Genomic DNA, 21,849 nt, shown 5'->3' with positions numbered 1-21,849 from the left:
TACCAGGTCAGAATTCTTGGCGAGCAAGCAACGTGAAGACAAACATAGACTAGTAGAGGGGACCAACGGTTGCTGTACGATTAATCCAATTGATGAGCTCGCCAGCCAGGCGAGTCTCATATCAAACGTCAAATATCTGCTCTTTGAACGTGATGACTTGATCTTGTGCTTCTCGCATATATCAGGCTAAGTTGCAACTACAAAGACATGACTCCCTTGCCATCGTTCTATCAGCTAGTCGTCCAAGTGCAACCCTTTTAAAGCCCTAGACTTTCCGCCTCGTCTACCCGGCTCCTTTTTGTGCATCGTTGACTCGAAACTCCCAATTCCGACTATGCGTTCCCGTTATTAAATCTTATTCAGCCATGCTCTACCCAGTCTAGGCGAACAACTTCAAACCGCTTCCATGCTTGCCAATCTCACATACTTCACACACTCTGCAGACAGTGCCCTTGTACTTGGTATGATACTTGGAGCCATCGAAGGCACACTCTTCATATGCAGTACCGCTGTAGATAGGAGTATGGCTGGCTGCGCACACGTCGAACTCGGCGAACTGGTCGAACTCAATTTCGATAGCATCGTTGGGATTGCGCTCGCACTGTGCCTTGGTTTTCTTGGCCTGTAACACTTTGGTCAGTAACCGGAGCAAGTATCGGAAGTTCGATTTCACTTACGTTTTCTACAATCTTGGTAGCACCACCATTGGCGATGATGCGATTAGCAAAGCTCAAAGCAGAGTTGTAGTTCTTGTTGCGAATAGCCAGTTGCATAGCACTGAGCAGAGCGAGTTGTCTGTGAGGAACCTCAATCTTAGGGATAGTGAAGTACGCTGACAGTTCCAAGCTCCTCTGGAGCTTCTCCGCGTCCTTAGCCACGACATCAGGAGTACCCAATTGTCTCCTGGAAAGCTCAATGCTCATGGCGACAGCATACTCACTGGCCGAAGTAATAAGCTTCTTCGCCTCAGCAACCTCGTCCTCACTTGACACGGCATTGACAAGGATGGAGTGAAGGATACCCTTGAAAATGCCAATACCAGCCTCGAGCTTGTTAGCCTTCATCGAGTCATAGCCCGCTTGTAGGTCGTTGGAAGCAAGGTGCTCAAGATCTCGGGGGATAGTCGGCAGGACCTTTCGGGGATCTGTCTCATCGAGAGTTCTGCGGACATAGTTAATCAAAGGCGGCAGGCCCTCCGAAGCGGGAAGGAAAGTCTTAGATGCTGAGTAGACTTCTAGGAATCGAGACTTTAGAGGGGCGAAATCGACAGCACCGACCTGTCGGTTGAGAAGTTGCATGGCAGTCTCGAAAGATCCGCCAGCAACGTGATCAACGGCCAGTGGTGAGTTTCTTGCCCACATATCTGCCTCGCTGCTGGCAGCACCGCCAGCGTCGACGCTCTCAACATTGACAAAGTCGCTATCAGCCTCAGGAATGTCATCGTCTCCCATATCCCAGCCGGCAGCATCTTCATCTTCATCATCGATCAAGGCGCCATTACGCTTGGCGCCCGAGTCATCTTCCATAGCGTCCTCAAAGCCTGCATTGGCGGTAGCAGGCTCATCCTCCAGGGAAAGACCTTCAACCTGACCAAGCAGGGCCTTCTCAAAGAAGGATTGCGAGGTAGCCTTGGTAGGCCAAGAAGATTCGAAGGTATGCACAACAGGGTCACGGACAGACAGGGGCTCTCCAAGGGTTGGCAAGGTGAGGTCCTCCTCGGTCAGGCCGGTGGCCTCAAGAATGGACTGACATTCCTCCTCCAGACCATGAGACTTTGCAGTCATGTAGGCAAGGGGGTCTGAAATTTTGTCAGTTAAACATTCCTTGAAATCGATTTGGCTTAAAACTTACAAAGATCAATCTCCTTGAACATTTGGATACGGTCCTCAACTTCTCCAAGGTAAAGTGCGTTCTGGAAGCGCGAGGTAAAATCACCACGGTGCTCGGCAATCTTAGCCATACGAGCAAGCCTGGATTGGTTACCAGTAGCGAGATATAAAAATGAGAGCTTGTCGAATTGTTTGAGCTTTTGGTAGCACATCTCCACAACCTTATGGTTGCCGTGTGCCAATGCTTCTGTGCTCAAACGGGTCCAGAACTTGGGCTTGTCAAGTTCCTTGGCCATCTCAACAGCAACATCTAGGTTGCCACATTCAATAGCTAGGTCAAATCGAGTGGTGGGGTCCTGAACGAACTGGAGGGCAATTTCAGGGTAGCCCTTCTTTTGAAGATATGAGATAATCGATTGGCCAACGAGACTGGAGTTTCGGATGATGTGAAGCATTTCCTCGTAGTTGCGTTTGATAAGGGCCAACTTGAACCGGTATTCCGTGGGATCAACCTGAAGGATACGGGGCTTGGCGGCTCTATCGAGGCAGTAGACGTTACGGCCCTTAACCTTGACCAGGTACACAGTCTGGTCAAGGGTTCGGACGATACCGTTATCACCATTAAGCAGAGTATACTTTACATGGTTGAGGGTGGAGTAGAGCAGAACGCCAGCATCATCCCAGGTGGCACTCTTGATACGAATGGTCTCATGAAGAGTACTGACCTGCTCGAGGGTCTTGGACACAATTGTGACGTTGTGCTTGCTTAGAAGAGCAGCGTAGAGACCATCGTTGGTCCAAACAACATACTTTACACCATTGACAGCGAGCTCAGCAGTACTCTTCTTCTGCTGGATGTCATAGAGGTAGACGGACGTAGGAGCAATGATTAAAAGATTGCCTGTACCTCCAAAATAGATATCGGTAGTTCCAGTGGGGGGCTTGAAGGATCGGGTAGTGTTATTGGAAAGATCCTTGATATCAATGGTCTGGTTGGCGGTGTTGAGAACGGCGAATCGGTTACGGGCAACGAAAATGGCAGAGCTTCCAGGACCACGCTTAGACTCAGCAGGCTCGATAGCGCCAGAACCATCCTTGGGAAGGTTAACCAGCTCATAAGATCCGCCTTCAGCAGGTGAGGTAACGAGAATAGATCGTTCTGCGGGGTTGAAGGACAATGTCCGGGGTGCTACCCAGGCACTGCCAAGCTTCTTGAGCGACAGGAGCGTAGGGCTCTCGATGTTCCTCTGGAAGTCATAAGACTTGACATGCTTCTCCTTGGTGACGTAGAAGAGTAGGTTCTGGTGAACGGCTGAGGCAGGGCGCTCTCGCTCTAACTTGAATACCATCACACCATTATCGTGACCAGCAGCAAACAAGTTAATCTCAGGATGCGCCGCAATGACCCAGAAGCGATCATTTTCTCTCTTAAAAGACTGAACAGCGGTTCGCTTGTTCAAGTCCCATACACGGATGGTCTTGTCCTCTCCAGCAGATAGGATCAAGTCCTGATGAGGGTGAAACAGACATCCGGAGGCATTCTGGAAGTGTCCTCGGCACGTATCGACTTCCCAAGCCTTGGTCTCGCTCATGCGCCACAGCTTCACTAAGCGATCATCGCCAGCGCTAACAATGAGGGGCATGGTGGGATGAAAGGCGACCCAGTTGACGCCACGGTCGTGACCTTCGAGAACGAACTTGACGACAGCATCAGTGTTTCCAAACATATCGGTCTGGTTCTGGTTGGCACGCGCCATTTGATCTTCAAAGGACATCGAGGTAGGGGCGGAGTGCTTCTTTCGGAGACCGGAAATATCCCAAACACGAACGGACTGATCGAGCGACGCAGAGACAACGAGATCTTCCTTGGGGTGGAATTGGGCGCACATGGCATAGTGGTTGTGGCCAGTCATGGTGCAAACTAGGAACAAGTCAGCATTATCAGCTATTAGACCAAGACAACAATCTTGACCTACTCAAGGAGCGGTTCTGCCAGTTCCATATCCGGATGGTCTGGTCATCGGATGCTGACAGAATCCAGGGAAGCTCGTGATGGAAGAAGACAGTTCGGACGTAGTCGAGATGGCCGTTAAGGGTGAAGAGGCATCGTCGAGTCTGGTAAGACCAGACTTTGATCTTATAGTCGTCACCGCCAGAGACGAAAAGCGGCTGTGTCTTGTGAAAGTCGACACCACGGACAGGACCGTCGTGCTCCTCGAAACGGTCAATTAGAGTTCCCATTCGGTAATCCCAGAGCTGAATGGTAGAAGAGTGTAGCGACACCAGGATCCATGGTCTGGATACAACTTGTCAGCTCTAACGCTTGCGATGCGATTCAGCGACGTCGGACAACGAACCTCTTTGGGTGAAAGGCAATGCCTTTAGCTCGCGAGGACTTAGACTCGAACTGTGGAAAGGAGAGTGTCAGTAATCACAAGCAAGCAAAGCAAAGCAATTGCATCGCAATCTACCTTGGTCAACATTCCCGGGGATGACTGCATATTGGCGGGGAGGTGAAGCCGCAGCTTCGAGCATTAAGGGGTGGAACAATTCGAGGCGCCCAGAAGCGGATTATAGAAAGCAGCTATTCGGCTTGCGTATAGCTGGATCGCGAGATTCGGATGCGAGCTGACCAGCACAGACAGCGCGGGCTTGTCGAAGTATACGTGAGGTCAGAGTGAAAGGGAGACGTAAGTTAGTTGAGTTGAATGCTGGCCAACGAAGCGAACTCCAAAGGTAGGCAGGCTTAGGCTTGGGCAATTGAACACGATGCTCAATTGTGGGCTATCACACCAGGGGGGGAGTGCAGCTCTAAAGCCACAATAATGGAGCGCAACATTGTTCCCCCGAATGGAGGGGCTACAGTTGGACAGGTGTAAGAGGGTAAGAAAACTGGGGACATGCTCCCTGAATGTGGCTGAAGAATGAAGATGCAGGGGGCATCGTTTCTGCCACGTAAGGAAAGACGGTCGAGGGATGAGCTCCTTCCTCCACTGTCTTTTTGTCTGTCGGTATCAGCTCGGGTGCTAAACCCAATCCAGCCAGCTAGCTCAGTGACGCTGTTCGACTCCTAGAAAGCTACTACACCTACACAGTAAGCATTCTCTTTGTCTTTGACTTACAACGGAGTTGATGCCTGGTGATTGAGAGTCTGTCGCACGTAGAAAGCTTCTTGAGCGTGCTTGGGTTCGTTGAAGACACCCAAGACCAGAATTACGCCACCATTGCCTGCGTAATTCCACGTCGTCGCTATCCTGTCCAAGCTTTCTTTGGAGAGCTGTCCTTTGCCCCTCCATCGCGAGGCTCCAGCTCCTCAATATCCAGTCCTTGCTTGATGCAGCGCTTTGCGTAGACCGCAAATATGCCTTGCCTTTCTCAATGCCTGGCTATAGCCCTGGCGGCTGCTACAGCTTCTTTGGCTTCCCCGTCAGTCAACGTGGGGATGAATGCAGCGTTTCCTCGTGCTCCATATTTGCTTGAACTTCTGTAAGCTTATACTATTTCTGGTGAGCTACCTATGATTTTGCTTCTGACCTTGAACAGAGAAACTGCCGCTGGCGAGAATTCAACAGCATACTTCCCTCTACTTGACAAGATTGCTGGTGGTCACTTTCAATCAGCCAATTCAGATGCAGAGCTCTACGACCGTTTCCTCGATGTCCTTCAGCAAGACGGGCACGTCACTAAACCAGAAGCCCTCTCAACTTTCAAGCTTGCTCTTACACTACGTGCTGCCGCACCACGAATAGAAGCACATTACCAATACTACACTACAGCTGTCGATCCAGTATCCAAAGAAGACACTAACGAGGATTGCTCGACATGGGCCTTGATTGGTAGCAAGAAATACTGCTCAGAAACTCTCGACAAAGCCGTGGAAGGTGATTTCTCGGCAAGGTAAGCTGTTTCGGCTGCTTTTGACACCACGGCCCTAACCCGGTGAATAGGCAAGCCAACTTGTTGCCGTTTGATCGAGTCCTAGGGCTTGGAAAAGATGCCATTCTCTACGCGGACCCAACATCTGCCTCTTTCGGCTCTTTCCACATTGCGCTTTCCAAAGCTGCCAAGCAGGGAGATATGTCATACAGACTGCGATATCGCCGAAGCGCGGGGGCTCCTATTTCTCCTTTGTCTGTGAGCGGCTATGGTGTGAAGCTAGATCTAAAGAGAACTGACTACATCGTTATTGATGATCGTGAAGCCAGCCAGGAAGGCAAACAGAAGCCTGCCACAGCCGACGTCAATCTTGACACAGATGAAGAAGTTGCTGATTTGAAGCCTCTCTCAACATCCGAGCTAGCATCTTTAGGCCTAAAGACTGCTTCGTTCATTCTAAATAGTGAAAATCCTCTCGAGGCTTTAGTCAGATCGACCCAGGATTTCCCCAAGTTCTCAGCATCGATTGCCACTCATGAAGTCGCAAAGGAGTTTGCTGCAGAGCAGGAGAAAAACGTCGATGCAGGTATTCCCAGTGGCATCAACTTTCTCTGGATGAACGGTGTCCAACTAATTGAGCGTCAAATTGAGCCATTTACGCTCATTGAGATGATTCGCCGTGAGCGCAAGCTGATCGATGGGGTCCGAGATCTTGGTTTCAATGGCCAGCAGGCTAATTCACTTCTTGGGCATTCAGAAGTTGCCAGTTCCAAGGCTGAGGATGAACCGCCCAGGTTCGACTGGACAGATCGATTGGAGGAGGGGAAAGCACTCGTGTGGTTGAATGACCTCGAGAAGGACGCTCGATACCAGAAGCTCCCAAGCGATTTGACAGCAGTATGTAAGAAGATCACCTCTTGAGATCATACCACTAACGACCTCATAGCTCCTTCAGCGTACGTATCCTGGACAACTTCCGCAGGTAGCTCTTAACCTCTTCCACATCGTGGCACCAGTTGACTTCACCAATATTGAGGATGGGCGAGCGTTTGGTCAACTAGCCCAGTTCATGCAACGCGGTGTCACCTTGAGGTTCGGCATACTGCCCTTGACCACTACGCCTGCTTCTGCCGCTCAGGCCAAGGTCGTTTATCATTTGATGGAAACGTATGGATTCGAGTCCCTCATTACTTATCTCCAAGAGAGTGAAGAGGGGCCAGAGGGTGCGGCCAACAAGAAGGCTTTCACCAAGGCTGTTGATGGACGAGAAACACTACCAGGAGCCACCAAAATGACCTTGGCCGAGATTCTCGAAGCCGATACTTATAAGCAGAAGGTGGAAGCAAGCAAGGCTTGGGCTAGCCGACTCAATGCTGACACTGCCGTGCGTCCTGTCTTTGTAAATGGGTTGGCTATTCCACGTGACAAATCGTGGGTTCAGGCCATGGGCCAGCGATTAACTGAGGATCAACAAGCAATCCAAAAGGCTGTGTACTTTGGACAAATTGAAGAGGGGACGCCTGTTGCAGATCTCTTCCTCCGTGACGCTCTTTCCAAGCGCAACACATACATCTTTCCTGACGATGAGAAGGCTCTTCGCGTTGTTGATATCAACAAGCTTCATAAAGACTTTGCGGGACTGTTCAGCAACATTGCCGTCCTTCCCTCAGACTCGAAGGCTTCCAAAGAAAGCTGGGCTGTGCTCACAGTCGTCGCCGACCTTACAGTCGATGACGGCCAAGACCTTCTTCTTGCTGCCCTTCAATTCAAGCGAAAGAATCCTGGCGTTCGGCTTGACCTTGTTCACAACCCGCCGTCATCCGCAGAGGCTCATGCCATCAATGGCGCCTTCAAGCTTAACGAAGGCAAACTTGCTGAGATGAAGAGTAAGGATGGTCTGAAAGCCATTCTTGAGGCGTCTTGGGCAGCTGAAGATGATGGCCTTGGTGCTGCGCTTGCCGACTTCCTCTCTGCTTCAAACATTCTTCCTGGTACCAAGGGACTACTCCTCAACGGCCGTGTCGTCGGTCCCCTGCCGTCCGATGTGTCTTTCAAGGAGGACGATTTGCAGCAGCTATTAAAATTTGAGCAGCGAAACAGAATTCTTCCTGTTTATGCTGCGATCAGGGACCTTGGCTTCGAGGACAAGCTTTCAGATCCCATTGCAGCAGCCAAGCTCACTTCGATCACGGCACTCTCAACAATTTCTGATCTCCCTCAAGGCATCTTCGAGTCGGCCCCGTCCATTCGAAGCTCCATGTACAACACTTGGAACTCAACTCATAGCGCTATTGAAGTCGGCAACCCTGAAACTGCAAGTATTCATATCGCTGGTCTCCTGAATCCTACCAGTGAACAAGGTCAGAGATGGGCACCCATCCTCAAGGTCTTGTCTGAGCTCGATGGAGTGTATCTGAAGCTTTTTATGAACCCGAAGGAAGTAGTCGGAGAACTCCCCATCACGCGATTCTTCCGTTACGTACTTGACTCAGAGCCTTCCTTTGATCAGGCTGGTCATGTTCAGAACCCTATGGCGACTTTCAAAGGCCTTCCCTCTGAGGCTCTGTTAACAGCAGGCATGGATGTACCTCCGGCTTGGCTAGTTGCTGCGAAAGAGTCTGTACAGGATCTGGACAACATCAAGCTGAGCTCTGTCAAAGCCGACATCGATGTGATTTATGAGCTGGAGAATATTTTGATTGAAGGTCACTCCAGAGATGGCAAGCGAGGTGCACCAAGAGGTGCACAATTGACCCTGGCCACGGAAAAGGATCCCCTTATCACAGATACCATAGTCATGGCCAATCTGGGCTACTTCCAGTTTAAGGCGAACCCTGGTTTCTACAATATTCAACTCCAGCAAGGCCGAACGTCAAAAATCTTCACCATCGAGAGTGTCGGTGCTCACGGATATGCGCCTGTTCCCGGGGACGAAGGCACGGAAATCGCCCTCATGGACTTCAAGGGTACGACCCTATATCCTCGTCTCCACCGCAAGCCAGGAATGGAAGAAGTCGATGTACTGGAATCTCCAGACAGCGAAGACAGCGGAATTGTTGCCAAGGGCCTCAAGTTTGCCGAAAGTCTTCTCGGGGGGGCCAAGTCGCCCAAAGAGATTTCGGCCGAAGAACATGCTGAAATCAACATCTTCAGTGTTGCTAGTGGTCACTTATACGAGCGCATGCTCAACATCATGATGGTGTCGGTTATGCGTAACACCAAGCACACCGTCAAGTTCTGGTTCATTGAGCAGTTCTTATCTCCCTCGTTCAAAGAATTTATTCCGCATATGGCTGCTGAGTATGGTTTCAAGTACGAGATGGTTACTTACAAGTGGCCTCACTGGCTTCGCCAACAAAAAGAGAAGCAGCGCGAGATTTGGGGGTACAAGATCCTGTTCCTTGATGTATTGTTTCCGCTTTCCCTGGATAAGGTAATCTTTGTTGATGCTGATCAAATCGTCCGCACTGATATGATTGAGCTTGTGAACCATGACCTAGAAGGTGCTCCGTACGGTTTCACACCCATGTGCGACTCGCGCACTGAAATGGAAGGCTTCAGATTCTGGAAACAGGGCTACTGGGCGAACTATCTTCGCGGGCTGCCGTACCATATTTCAGCCCTCTATGTTGTTGACCTTAATCGGTTCCGCCAGCTGGCAGCAGGAGACCGCCTTCGACAGCAGTACCACGCACTCTCAGCTGACCCTAACAGCTTATCCAACCTGGATCAGGACCTTCCAAACAACATGCAATTCACAATTCCGATCCACAGTCTTCCTCAAGAGTGGCTCTGGTGTGAGACGTGGTGCAGCGACGAGAGCCTGGCTCAGGCGCGTACCATTGACTTGTGTAACAACCCTCAGACAAAGGAGCCGAAACTCGATCGCGCCAGGAGGCAGGTCCCAGAATGGACTATCTATGATGAGGAGATTGCCGCGCTGGATCGTCGACGCAAGGTTGTTGGAGATAGGAGTGAGAAGAACTCGAGGAGCAGGACAATGGAGGAGGAAGTGCATATAAAGGACGAGCTTTGAGGAAATCTTAGCGAATGCCCCATTTAACTTGAGTAAATTTAGATTTGCACATATGTCGATAGATCTGGTCTATTCACAATCTTCTAGAGTCATTGAGTTATCCCATATCTTCAGCCACCAAACCTCTAATAATGTTGTTTCGACAAAATCAATGTTCGAACATGCCATCTCAAGGCTAGAATGGAAGACTCTAGTACAGTAACAGTCTTTAGCGTAATTATCAAGTCCTACCTTTTTGATGGTTGCATCTTCAGGCCGAAATTCATGTTACAGTGTCTCTATCTTTCAATGCAGCCACAATACAAATACAAGCCTTGTCGGCAGCCGAAGCCACCTACGTCAGCCCATCATCTGTCTTTGTGGTGGTTGTACCCTTAAGTCAGAAGATTGCACATCACATGCCACTGATGACATGTTGCCTCTCACTCATTCCCAAAGGGTACAAATTTGCCAGTCCAGGTATTTTGTGAAATCAATGGTGGTGTTGGCATTATAGGGTAGTTAGGTAAGGTTTAAATCTATTTGATAGTGCCAACTACGTGCAAAAGCCAAAAGGGCTATATTTGGTTTGAGCTTCCAGTAGCTAGGCTAGTAATGCTACGACTCACATGTATTCCGAGTTCCTCTAGATTGCCGCCCATTGATTGACCTTCACCACTAAACAGGGAATTGGGTGGTGGATTATTACCATTGGTTACCCTTCTTACCCCCCCCCCCCCTTGCTTAGGCAGTGTGGCCAAGCTGTACATCGACGAGTCATCACATCAAAGCTGAATGTCCAAACTGCCATATCTGTTCCTTATTTCAGATCATGCTTCGCCTCGCTATTGCTGCAGTACGTATATGTACGCAAAAGTCCTCCCTAAATACAACTAACACCACTGTACAAAGCCACATGCCCCTTACATGTCCTGACAATGCTTACCCTGCTAATCATGGAACCATACTAGCATTCGCATAAATCCAGCCCGCCCTCTATGTGAGTAGAAGCATGAAGACCAAAGTCGGCCCACCCGGCCCATGAACGTTGGTGATAAGTGCAGAATCTGCATCAGGGGCCAAGGCCAGGACGATCTGTCCAAGTCGTATTCATGTCATCCCATTCCTTAACGCCTCGTGTATGTTGCTGTAGGTATATCGTGTCTATTCCCAATTCCAAAATCCGGGAGCCTTGTACACCACGGAGAAATTATTTCTCTCCCAAACAAATAAAAACAGACAAGCTCGTTGTGCTTAGTGCCATCATGTGAGCCCCAGGCCACGGGTGTCACATATGTTTTGTTAACTCCATGAGCCTCAGGTCTGAAATAGAGGCCAGCGTGAAGAAAGAAAAGTGGCGGGTATCACAAATGCCGTTTAATCAATATACCACGCTCCGTAGATCCTTTACCAAGTTGCAGCATCGATGATGGACAACATCAAGAGAGGGAAATGCATTGTGCTTGTTGTTCAAGGCTGACTCGTCTCGCGTTCTTCTCGGATCGAAGCCATCGACGAGGCCTGGCCTACGCCCAACATGGATGAATGGCTTAGCGGTGGCATTCCGGCGGATGATTTGACCCCTGTCGCTGAAGGGGCACCGCTGGGTGCTGATGTTCCATTTTCTATCTTTTGTTTCGTGAGCTGGGCTGGGTTTATGCCGTTCTCACCGTTGGGTGTTTGCGCTTTGGAGATGTCTGCTGACAATTCTTTATGCAGTGGTGACGAGGGAGAGTTGGACTTTTTGCTTCGAGCATCGCCATTTGCTGTGTTAGCCCCGCGTGAAGAATTGCGTGGAGAAACCCGACCAGTCTGATGAAAATGTTAATAAACATCACAATTGAGACAAGATAGAAGAGGCGTACTTGTTTGGCCCACCGAAGACCACAGCTGTTACAAAGATCTCTTTGACCACTGGGTCCTCTTCGCCATTCAGGCGTGTTTCTTGTGTGGCAATTGGCGCAGTCTCGCACCACATTGCCAACGCCCTTTCTTCGCTTACGTTTTTTCTTGCTGGATAGCAGGCCGCCAAGTTCCTCTGCAAGAATACGGTTAACCTTTTCCATCTGCCGCAACTCGAATTGCCAGCTGGAGCATTTTGTTGTTCTCAGTTCATCAAAAATGTTGTCCTCTGAGGCCAAAGCAGCGTCTTGGCTACCGGGGGCTAACGCACCACCGGCAGGCTGTGAGATATGACCCGTTGCGTGGTTTTCGGTGCCGTTACTGGATCTCGGGGTTGCGGCGAGAGACCTGGAACCGGCGCTAGCGGGAGCCAGGTTACGTGATGATGCCTTGAGAAGCTTTGTCTGGGCAAGCAAGAATGATGGCTTTTGGCCCTCAGAAGCGTCACCCGGGTACAGAGTCGTCTGGGCTTGCAACACTTGGCCCCTACGGTTCTGGACCTCGTGTTTGCATGTGACAATTTTTCCACGCCTCGCCTTTTCCAGCGTTCGCCCAAATTCGGGACGTGACTCTTTTCGCATAAGATCCTGTATACTGGTTCCTACTAGGCTATCGGGCTGGAGGTCGAGGAGAGATCGGATATTCGAAGAGACGTATAAGAACAGGCCTGATGTCGAGAGCTTCGTCCAGAGTTCGCTGTCACCAATACCACCATTCGCTTCAAGATTGCGGCGACTTAGAGCAAACACCGGGCGTTTGCGGCCTACCAAAATGATGCACTTTCGACCCTTTCCTTGTTCGACGAACAGTGAACCATGACTTTCGAACCAAGTATAACCACTGTGCTTTCTGCGTATTCGGAATACAATATTGACAGGATTTCCGATTGTGGTGTCCTTCAACTCGCGTGTAACGGGAACGATATCAGATGGATGACATACTGTTGAAAGTGAGTTGCCAACCAAATCCGCAGCCTCATATTCTAGGACCTTCTTGCAAGAGGGAGAGAGATATAGGAAGAGCCCTTTGAGCGAAAGGACGTGAACCACATCGTCAGTATTTTCGAGGAGCATCTTGTCCCATGATTGCTTGTGCCAATCAGAGGTGAGACCCTTGGGGCTGAACTGTTGTAACAGGGTGGAGACATCGTCAACGCCTAACGTCTGGCCATTATCGGGCTCCCAGTGGCTTGATTGCGGCGGCGTCCAGATATATTGGCCAATATCGCTGTGTTTGTAGTTCACCTTGACACCGCCAAGGTCTTGATTCGATGCGATCGCGTCTGGGCATTCAACTAGGTCGATCTGGAAGCCAATAAAATATCTGATTTCATCAGTGTCCCACGGGATGGGGATCATAGTAAGAAGGTTGAGGAAAGGCTTTCCACCCTTTCGATAGTTGATAAGACTCTGTTGAACCTCCCTGCCTTCGTGAACCATCTTCTTCAAATTATAGACGGCTCCATCATCAACGAACTCTCGTTTAGAGCCCGCTTCGACTTTGCCATCTGGGGCCTGCAGAAAGCGGCAGTTCTGGCCGACAATCTCATGACGACTGTAACCGGTAAGGTTTTGGAAGTTGTCGGAAACATATATAATAGGGCAATCGTTCATGGAGACATCGCAGACGACAAAGGCGCAGGACATGTCGACAGCGCCAAGTTGTATGCGCGGGTTCTTACGGGTAGCGACGAGCCACAGAGCTTTAAGCATATCAAATCCACTCTTTGAGTATATAGTCTTTTCCTTCGAATCCCTCGGGGCATCGCCGGTTGATGGGGTCGTAGCAACTGAAGTGCTGGTCGGATGGGTGACGGTTGAAGAGGACATGGCTCCGTGTGAGTGTTGCTGTGGAGGTGAAACAACAGAGCCGGAGGCAGTTGAGACTTGGCGAGAAAGTGCAGGTAAGTTTTGGTTGTTATCTCCAGGATTCATGTTGTTGAAAGCCTGATGGTTCATCATACTGTCACCCGAATCCTCTATGGTATCCATGGCGTTGTTTGTGGGAGCAGGTATCGGGGTCGTCGTGGGAGGGTTGGATTGGTTCATGTTCATGGAGCTGGCATCTGGAGAAAGATCCATGGAGAAGTCGTTACCAACCTGAACTTGAGGGGTCAGTTGGCCTTGAGGGAACTGGCTCATGGACGGTGAGTACAGGTTCATAGGTGAAGCGTTGCCGGCCATCTGTGCTCCAACGCTCATGCTTGCAAAGTTAGAGGGCATCATAGAACTCATCATATCAGGGGATATGGTCGAATAGTCATTAGGATCGGATGTCATATAATTGCCCATTTGATCCATGCCGATGGAGGTATTAATGGTGGGAAAACCCCCTCCCATGGGTGGTTGGTTGAATTGGTACGAGCTGAGTTGGGCGTTATCGGTTCCAAAGGCCATCATGTCACCGTTGCCGACTGAAGACATCCGCCTTTGCCCTTGCTGCTGCTGCTGCTGCTGCTGATTCATCTGGAACTGACCCATAGGGTTAGTAAAGGCTTGGGGCATGCTCTGTCGGCGGTATAGCTTGTCTTGATTATCGCGCACAATATCATCGAGAGAATCTCCTCCCTGGTAGAAAGTTGGATCGTTCATATTGTGCTGCATGTGGTTCTGCTGATTCTGCTGCATTCGAGGTTGTTGGAATTGCTGAGATGGTTGCTGCTGCTGTTGCTGGTGGTGGTGGTGGGGAGAGTAGTAGCCATCCATAGCGACAGCATCTGGCTGGACGGCCTAGCCAGGCGCTCGAGGGAAGTGGTGAGCGGGTGTTGTCCCGTATGTATGGCGCGAGGTCTGACAGGTGGTGTCCTGGTTCGACTACTGAGGCGTCGGAAAGGTTGGCGGCCTGATTAGGATACCCTAGCTGCAGTGGAAACGAAAAGCGAAGACTGGTGATAAACGGAACAATATGCTGAGGCGAGAGAAGTCGCAATATGGGAGAAGTGTGGCGAGTCGAGATGGGTTATGGCAAGTCGAGTCGGGTCGGGTCGATGGTTTGACGTGATAAATCAGGCCGGAGAGATCAAGCGACCGAGCGAAAAAGAGAGGGACAGGGTATGGATAATCGCAGATGGCAAATGCGCGGGGGTGGATATTTCGTGCTTGGTCGAATTTGTACTGTTCGGGATTGGACTGTGGCTCAAAAATCGGCGAAGAAAAGGTCGAAAATGCGGGAAATTTGCGATCAGGAAGAGAGGCGTGAAAAAACCAGATTCTACGTTGGAGGCTGGATCGCGTCAAAGTCGAGGAAGGAGGATTCGCTATGTCGTTTGAAGGGGAAAACGAGGGGGGATGGAGAAGTACAGGACGGTATGGCAGAAGAAGAATGGGAATACGTGAGAAGCATATGCCCTTGGCTGGGCTGGGCTGGGCCGGGCTGCTTTGGGTGTGTGTGGGTGGGGGAAAGTACCTACCTACCTTGTCCTGTCTATCTTGTCTTGTGTTGCCTTGCCTTGCCTTGCCTTGCCTTACCTTCCACGCCACGCCATGCCATGCCACGCCTACCTTACCTAGAAGCCAGGCCAGGCAAAGAGCAGCAGTCGAGGTGGGATTGGATGGATCCGATGGACTCATGGTGTGGCTAGTGTGGGAAACAAGACAGGCCGAAGGATAACGGACTACTAGTTAACGCTATGGGCTACTGGTGCTAAGTAACGGAAGCCGGAGATTGAGGACGTCGAGCTTGGGAGGGAGACCGGTGACTGCCGCTTTCTGCGGCTCAGTCGAACCCTTTCAAGATTCCCATGTGCAGGTGCACAACTCCCATCAAGGTGAGATATCCGTACCTAGGTACTTCCAAGACACCTTACAGACGGGAGGCAACTATCCATCTCGAGACTTTAGCCTGCCGAGGGTAGCGCACAGCACAGCACAGTACTTGTGCTGCACTTACTGTACCATACCTACAGAGTCCAGGTACCTACTGTAATCAGGGACTCATGCATGTGGGGTGAGTTAAACTTGCTCGTTGATTGAAACGGGAAGCGCCAGGAGTAACTCCGGTGCAAGAGGCTTGCCCATTGCCCTATAGAGGCTAGCCGGCAATGATTTGACATCAGATGGGTGAATCTGAGTAAACCATAGCATTAATAACGTTAGATACTTACCTTATTCAATAGAAGCCGATAGAGAACCGCATTGATAGAAAGTTATCGTTTGGTCTCATTATAACCTTTAAATGTTTTCCGAATAATGAAAGACGTGCCTGCCTTACCTTCCATGTCCATCGGGTTTACGGATACAGGAGGACAACATTGGGGGGCTTCGGGGCTGGGACGGGAAGACCCTGTGCTTCGCTTCTGTCATCCTTTGGGTTCTTTGTACATGTCCTGTGCCTGTCAAGTCCAGAGATCATCTCCGTTTTAGGAAATGTCCAGTTTTTGCATTCAAACACACAGTCAGTCAATCAAAATCACTATCCAGATCTAATATAAAAATTGCACCTCCCTCACCAGAAGAACTAAAAAAGTCGTGCAAGCAAGTCCCTAGATATGTAATAGAACCCTGCATGAGAATGTCTCGAATTCGCTAGCACACCCGCCGTTCCTTGCAGGTCAGAAAAAGTAAGACCAAAGTGTGAGCAAGCATTCATCATTCATTCAAATGGAGTGTACCCTAGGTAGGTATATTCAACACGCCCCCCTCCATGTGGCTTTGCCTGCCTTCACCTAAAGGAACCCGTCAACCCTGTCGCCATTATCAACTTTGTTTTAAGTGCCAATGCTCACGAGTCTATCATTTTGAAACGGCATTTGCCCTCTAGTGACGGCGACATAGTTAAGTAACATCTGAATTCTAAGGTGCCGAAGTAGGGCAGTACATTGACTCGATTCGCCCTCCTTATCCCACTATTGCGAATCGTGGCTGAATCAATCAATACTCACTTAGCAAGCTAGAGACAAATATCATGAGTATCGCGGATATCAAGAGAGGGCTTCAACCAACCTGCGTACGAGTCAAGACATTCATTCCATGTCTCCCGCAGCCCATCAAATCATTCAGCCCTAGAAATGAAATCGGTGTGGTTATTTAATTCATAATTCCGTACGCTACAAAACTCGTCATCTATATATATCACAGACCGACCAACCGACTGACTGGTTGACCGTCTTGCCGCTGCCGACCAAAACCCTCGCGAAGAGGTACTAACCAGTTATCAATAACCTAACTCGTAAACTCTAATAATTTGCAAAAAAAGGCGCCATGCGGTCTTGAGGATATAGACTGCCTAAACAAAATGCCCTCTCATTTTTACCCCGACGCCTAGGATCGTCGTCCTCTGTTTCTCTTCTTCCATGTTCGGGACATGGCATTTGTTGGACGCTGATTCGAACCCGTTCTACTTCGCCCGAATGAAGCGCATCTCCACATCACATCGATGCCACCGTTGCTTTGTTGATTCGCCTGTTGGAACTGCCTGCCCCCTGAACGGGTTCCAGGCCCATGGCTGGCATCTTATAGCGTTCGTCATCCAAGGACAGGCCGCCACATCTCTCCAGAAACGGCCTATAGGGCCATCTCGATGCCCGGCGACACTCGGCTGGGTGACATGATCCAGTCAGCCTTCATTTGACTTCCGAAAGGGTGGCAAGACTCAGCCCATCTGCGAGCTTCCTCCTAGTTGAAGAATCCCATGATGGTTCGCTGTGCCTCAGGAGAAAATTGCTGCAGAAGGGGCGTAGGGTCAACGCCGGTCGATGTCAGAAACCCCTTAGTTGCTAGTGCTACCCGGTTGGCAGTCTGTCCCACGAGGGTCTCTGCCTCGAGAGCCTGGGCGATAAACACGAAGATTTTGCCCGCTTGGTTCGCCACAGCTGGGTGTCGTCTACAAGTCCAAAGCGTTAGCATAAGCACGCCTACATATTGGTAGTACGTTGAGGGCGGAGAGAACTTACTGGTCAATCAGCTCCGCAAGATATGCATAAGCATACGGTGCCGCTTCTTCATCGTTGGTCACGGGCAGAGTCTCTATCCATTGCGTAATCACGGTTTGCACGTCTCCGACTGTGCTTGCATTATAGTGGAGAATCTTGGCGATCGCTGCGCATGCATTCTCAGTCGCGTAGACATTGTCCTCATTACGGGCGTCAGGAACCTGAGTGACCTGGAACAAGAAGGGAACTGAGCCTCCCAAGAACTGCGCCCACGGTGCTCCACCTCGGTGCGCCGCAACTCCGATGCCGTAAGCTGCCGCCTGGCGAATAGCCGGCGAAGCATCACGGCAGCCATCGATGAGCGGTTGGGTGATGTAGTTGGCATATCGTGTGCTCTCAGGGCCGCAGTACTCAAGGACATCATCCATGATGCAGAGTCCCCACTGACGCTGGGTAGGATCGTTTGAGGTAAGGAAGCCCTCGTATGTGGGCATCAATCGCTCCCAGGCAGGCAAGAACGCAGCACCGTGGTTCTTGAAAATAGCATGGAAAGCCTTGTTCATATCCGAAAGCAGGGTCTGATCGTCCTCGATAGCCATCAGAGTATCCTCGGCCTCATCTTCCACGTCCTCGGCAGTGGCTCCCTCCTTATCCTCCAGACGTTGGGCGACACGGTCCTTGTAGTCCTCGATGGCAGAATGTACCGAGTCGATGAATCGACTGAGATGGTCTGCAGAAAGACAGTCCTTTCCAATGACCTCAACGGATTCATAGAAGCATTGGTACATCTCAGCAAGTGTGTCGATGGCAGGCTCAGCAGTCAAGACCTCGAGGAGCTTGTCGACAGTCGCGCTCCACAGACCACGGAGTTCGTTGGACTGAGGGCCGTAGGCCTTCTTGTAGGAGCTCAACAGCTGGGGAACAAGCTTGGCAGAGATATATCGAACAGGATCGTGGAAGAAGAATGCAAGACCAGGCAAAGCGATCTTCTCCATGATCTCTGCTACATAGGGAGCAAAAGAAGCCTCAAGGACTTGGGCGTAGACGACCAGGAGCTCAATGGCCATGTGCTTGTCATCCATGGTGCTTGTCTTGATACCAATCATCTTACCCTTGAGGGGAACAAGTTCCCACCCCTCCTCATTCTGCATCTGCTCAACTTGGTCGTCATCATCCAGTAGTTGAATATCGGCCTTGGCAACAGCAAGCTCCAGCAGAGGAGGCATGACGTTGTGAAGAAAAGGAAGGAAGTCGGAACCGAGAACACGACACATGCGGCCCCAGCAGTGCATGAGGTATTGAGCTTGAGGGTCGTCTGCATCAGTAATGTTTGCCTGAATGTTGGCCAGAAGGTTGACAAGAGTCATGGCATCCTGACCAAGACGCTCTTTTCCAACGGCCAGAGCGATCAATGTGGCGCACTCCATAGCCTTTGCACGCAGAAGTCGGTATTCCTTCTCGCTCTGGTTCTGGAGAACATTAACAAGAAGAGGCATGAGGGTATCGTAGTATTTCGAGAAGGCAGCCTCAGCGGCGTCAGCGATGGTGGCGATCGTTGACAGAGCTTGCTCTTGGACATAGCGTTTTTCATTTTGAAGGAGCTGGAAAAGATGTGAGAGGAGCTCGTCCAGATATGGCTCCAGAATGGCCTTCTCGGCCTCCTCACAGAAGTTAACAAGAGCAGCAGCTGCGTGAGACTTGACTCGGCCCTCGGGCGAGTCGAGGACAGGAATGATTGCCTTGAGAACTCGGTCGTAGTAGTCGGTCTGCATCTTGGGGGCAAAATCAGTGCTCATCTGACCAAGAGCATTGCAGCCAGCCCATCGAACTCGAGGATGGGGATCTCGGAGAGCGGGAACTACTAGATCTAGCACCTGGCTAAGCTCTCCAATCATCAGATCACGGCAGCCCTCGGAGATGGCAGAGATGGCCATCAGAGCTGCATGTCGATCCCTCCAAGCCATGGAAGTCATCATACGAGGAAGCCAGTTGAAAGTAGGGGCCAGAATGGTCTGCCCTCCAAGTTTGTTCGCAAGTCGGTCCATGGTTTGTTCGCCAGCAACGTGGTTCTGGTCACTCTCGTCCTGGTCAAACTGCAAGGCGAGTTAGTTACATGAATTATGTGTCTTCATTCTCTGAAAACTCACGTCATCAGATGCCATCCATTCGGAAGCATCATCATCATCCTCGCCTAGATCCGTCATGAGACTCAAGCACTGAGTGATCATGTCGTTTGTGTAGGATGGGTCCTTTCGGCACACGGAGGGGGCGTAATCGGCGAAAGTGGCCATGAGCTCGAGAGCGTTTTGACGGCAGATGTTTTCGAGCTCCTTGTCTTGAATAACAGAGATGCTAAATTGGACCAGGTTCTGGAAGAGAGGCTTGAACATTTTGGGAGCAGACTCGGCGAGATCGATGAGCGCAAGGAGCGCCTTGCTGAGGTCGTCGGAATCCTGAGAATCCTTGATCGGGGGAAGAATGTTGAGGACATCGGGAATAAGGGCGTAGTACTTAGCCTGTCCCTTCTTGCTAATGGTCCTGAAGAATGAAGCAAAAGCCTCCATAGCCGCAAGACGGACCTATAGCTGTGGTTAGCAGAGCCATGATATGCAATGTGAGACAGAAAAGTCTGCCCAGCGGGATGGTTGCTATACCATGACGGCGTCGTCTTTGAAGCCCTTCTGGAAAGCTTGAAGAACAGCCTCCTCATGCTGCTTCTCGATGATGGCGGGAGTGGTAGCGAAGACTCGGAACGCATTCTCTCGCTTCTCTGGATCGGGAGCTTGGCTAAGTTGGAAAAGAGCGCCAAGTAGTTCGGGCCAAATATCACCTATTGCAGGAGTTGTTAACCAAGGTCCAGGATACTGAGGGTCACTCCAGGGCTTCAGAGAGCTTACCATTCTCGGTATATTGTCTGGCAAGCTCGGCAACAGCATCACTAATTTTGTTGCGAACGAGGCGTTCAGACTCGGCGGCAAGGGTCTCGAGAATCTTTTGTCGAATGACGGCGGCTTGGTCCTTGGTCAAGGAGATGAACAGATCCGTGGTCTCTCCGGAGTCACCCTTGCGGGTTTTTGAAGCAATTCGACGGAAAATTACAGCGGAAAAAGATCGTGTCGCATTGTCGCCAGCAGCTTGAATCTGTTCCGCCAGTCCCATCAACAGGACCTCAGGTCGGGAAGCAGTCCAGTTGTTCTGCAGGTGCTCTTCGGCTTGTGACCTTATGCTGTTGTCGGGGGACTGCAGAGCTTGCAGGAGCTGTGAAAGCTCTGCGTGGATGTCGGGTGGGAGCAGAGACATTGTTGTGGTCGTGGAGGGTTGCTGGTGATGTCCGCCAGCAGACGACAAAGAAGTTTGGGTCTCAGTCGGAGGTTGCGGACAAGAGTAGCGATAATGAAGTACTACTTGAAGAAGAAGAAGAGGAAGTGTGAAAAAGCTACGAGCCGTCGAGGTTCGCTGGCTTGAGTCGGCCGTGGCTTCACTTTAATAAGGGACGAGATTTCCAAAGATCCCAAATGGTGCGAAAGAAAGAAGAGAGGGACGACTGAATGGGAGCAGAAAGTGAAGTGGGGGAGGGGAAGCCCAAAGTTGAGGGTCGTGAATAAGTACCGTGCGGGCGAGACTTTGCTGGCGAGGTACTTGGGGACAGACTTGAGCCCAAAAGAAAAAAAAAACAAAGGGTGCGCGGTGACCAGGTCGTGACTAGTGTGTTTTTTCTGTAAGGTAAAGGTACAGTGCCTAGGTAGGTAGGTAGGTATTGTTTATTTTTTACCCTTTCTGCGAGGCTACAATCAAAATTTACCTACCTTAGTACTAACTAGTAGCTAGGACTGACTTTATATTAGTAAGTAGAAGTTGAGAAATGGCCTCCAAGGCTTCTGATATGGACTTATAAACTTAATATTCAACTATTGTGTCTATGGTTCGTGCAGGGCATGATATAAACCTGGCTCTGAAGTCATGAAAGAATATTTGACCAGGGGAACGCCTCTTTGATCATGCAGCACCGTAAACAAAGGAGTTTAAAATGAGCCAAACAGCAATTGGCGAGGCAGCTCTTGAATCCCAATGTCTCTTGTTTTCATTGGATTTGTTTGATTTCCTAGGTACCTAAGGTACGTTGTTTGTTCTACCTTACCTCACTCAGCACGCTGTGCCCCACCACACCGCCAGAACGGATGGCTTCCATCAGATAGATACCTTATGCACAATGAAATCTTCTTTCTTGTCATGATGCGTTGCGGCTGCAGCTCAATTAGATTAGCCAACCATTTCTTTAACCTATCAACTTGACACGAACCGTTTTCTCTGGCCTGGTTTATTTTGAGTTTGGGTATTTGACAAGCCACAAGATATGA

General features: G+C 50.3%; 4 protein-coding genes across 4 annotated transcripts; 1 reads left to right on the top strand and 3 right to left on the bottom strand.

The window, feature by feature from the left end:
- Window positions 1-379: 379 nt before the first annotated feature.
- On the bottom strand, window positions 380-4,330 carry FSUBG_3644 (coatomer complex subunit alpha (xenin); the record flags this gene model as incomplete). The annotated part of the gene is made up of 6 exons (XM_036681547.1): window positions 380-622; window positions 678-1,798; window positions 1,852-3,750; window positions 3,806-4,125; window positions 4,187-4,236; window positions 4,301-4,330. 6 exons carry the CDS (start codon window positions 4,328-4,330, stop codon window positions 380-382), a joined length of 3,663 nt encoding a protein of 1,220 aa, XP_036540759.1.
- Window positions 4,331-5,190: 860 nt separating this feature from the next.
- Window positions 5,191-9,741, top strand: FSUBG_3643 (KRE5-killer toxin-resistance; the record flags this gene model as incomplete). Its single annotated transcript, XM_036681546.1, has 4 exons — window positions 5,191-5,315; window positions 5,373-5,726; window positions 5,777-6,602; window positions 6,652-9,741. The coding sequence occupies 4 exons, from the start codon at window positions 5,191-5,193 to the stop codon at window positions 9,739-9,741; spliced, it is 4,395 nt and encodes a 1,464-aa protein (XP_036540758.1).
- A 1,449-nt stretch (window positions 9,742-11,190) lies between these two features.
- On the bottom strand, window positions 11,191-14,327 carry FSUBG_3642 (white collar 1; the record flags this gene model as incomplete). The annotated part of the gene is made up of 2 exons (XM_036681545.1): window positions 11,191-11,532; window positions 11,586-14,327. 2 exons carry the CDS (start codon window positions 14,325-14,327, stop codon window positions 11,191-11,193), a joined length of 3,084 nt encoding a protein of 1,027 aa, XP_036540757.1.
- Window positions 14,328-17,234: 2,907 nt separating this feature from the next.
- FSUBG_3641 (beta karyopherin) lies at window positions 17,235-20,791 on the bottom strand (the record flags this gene model as incomplete). Its single annotated transcript, XM_036681544.1, has 5 exons — window positions 17,235-17,442; window positions 17,513-19,584; window positions 19,639-20,070; window positions 20,146-20,321; window positions 20,389-20,791. The coding sequence occupies 5 exons, from the start codon at window positions 20,789-20,791 to the stop codon at window positions 17,235-17,237; spliced, it is 3,291 nt and encodes a 1,096-aa protein (XP_036540756.1).
- Window positions 20,792-21,849: the final 1,058 nt, after the last annotated feature.

The sequence above is a fragment of the Fusarium subglutinans genome, assembly GCF_013396075.1.
Source record: "Fusarium subglutinans strain NRRL 66333 chromosome Unknown NRRL66333_c0000031, whole genome shotgun sequence".
NCBI lineage: Eukaryota > Fungi > Ascomycota > Sordariomycetes > Hypocreales > Nectriaceae > Fusarium > Fusarium subglutinans.
This window is presented reverse-complemented; position numbering and strand designations above follow the sequence as displayed.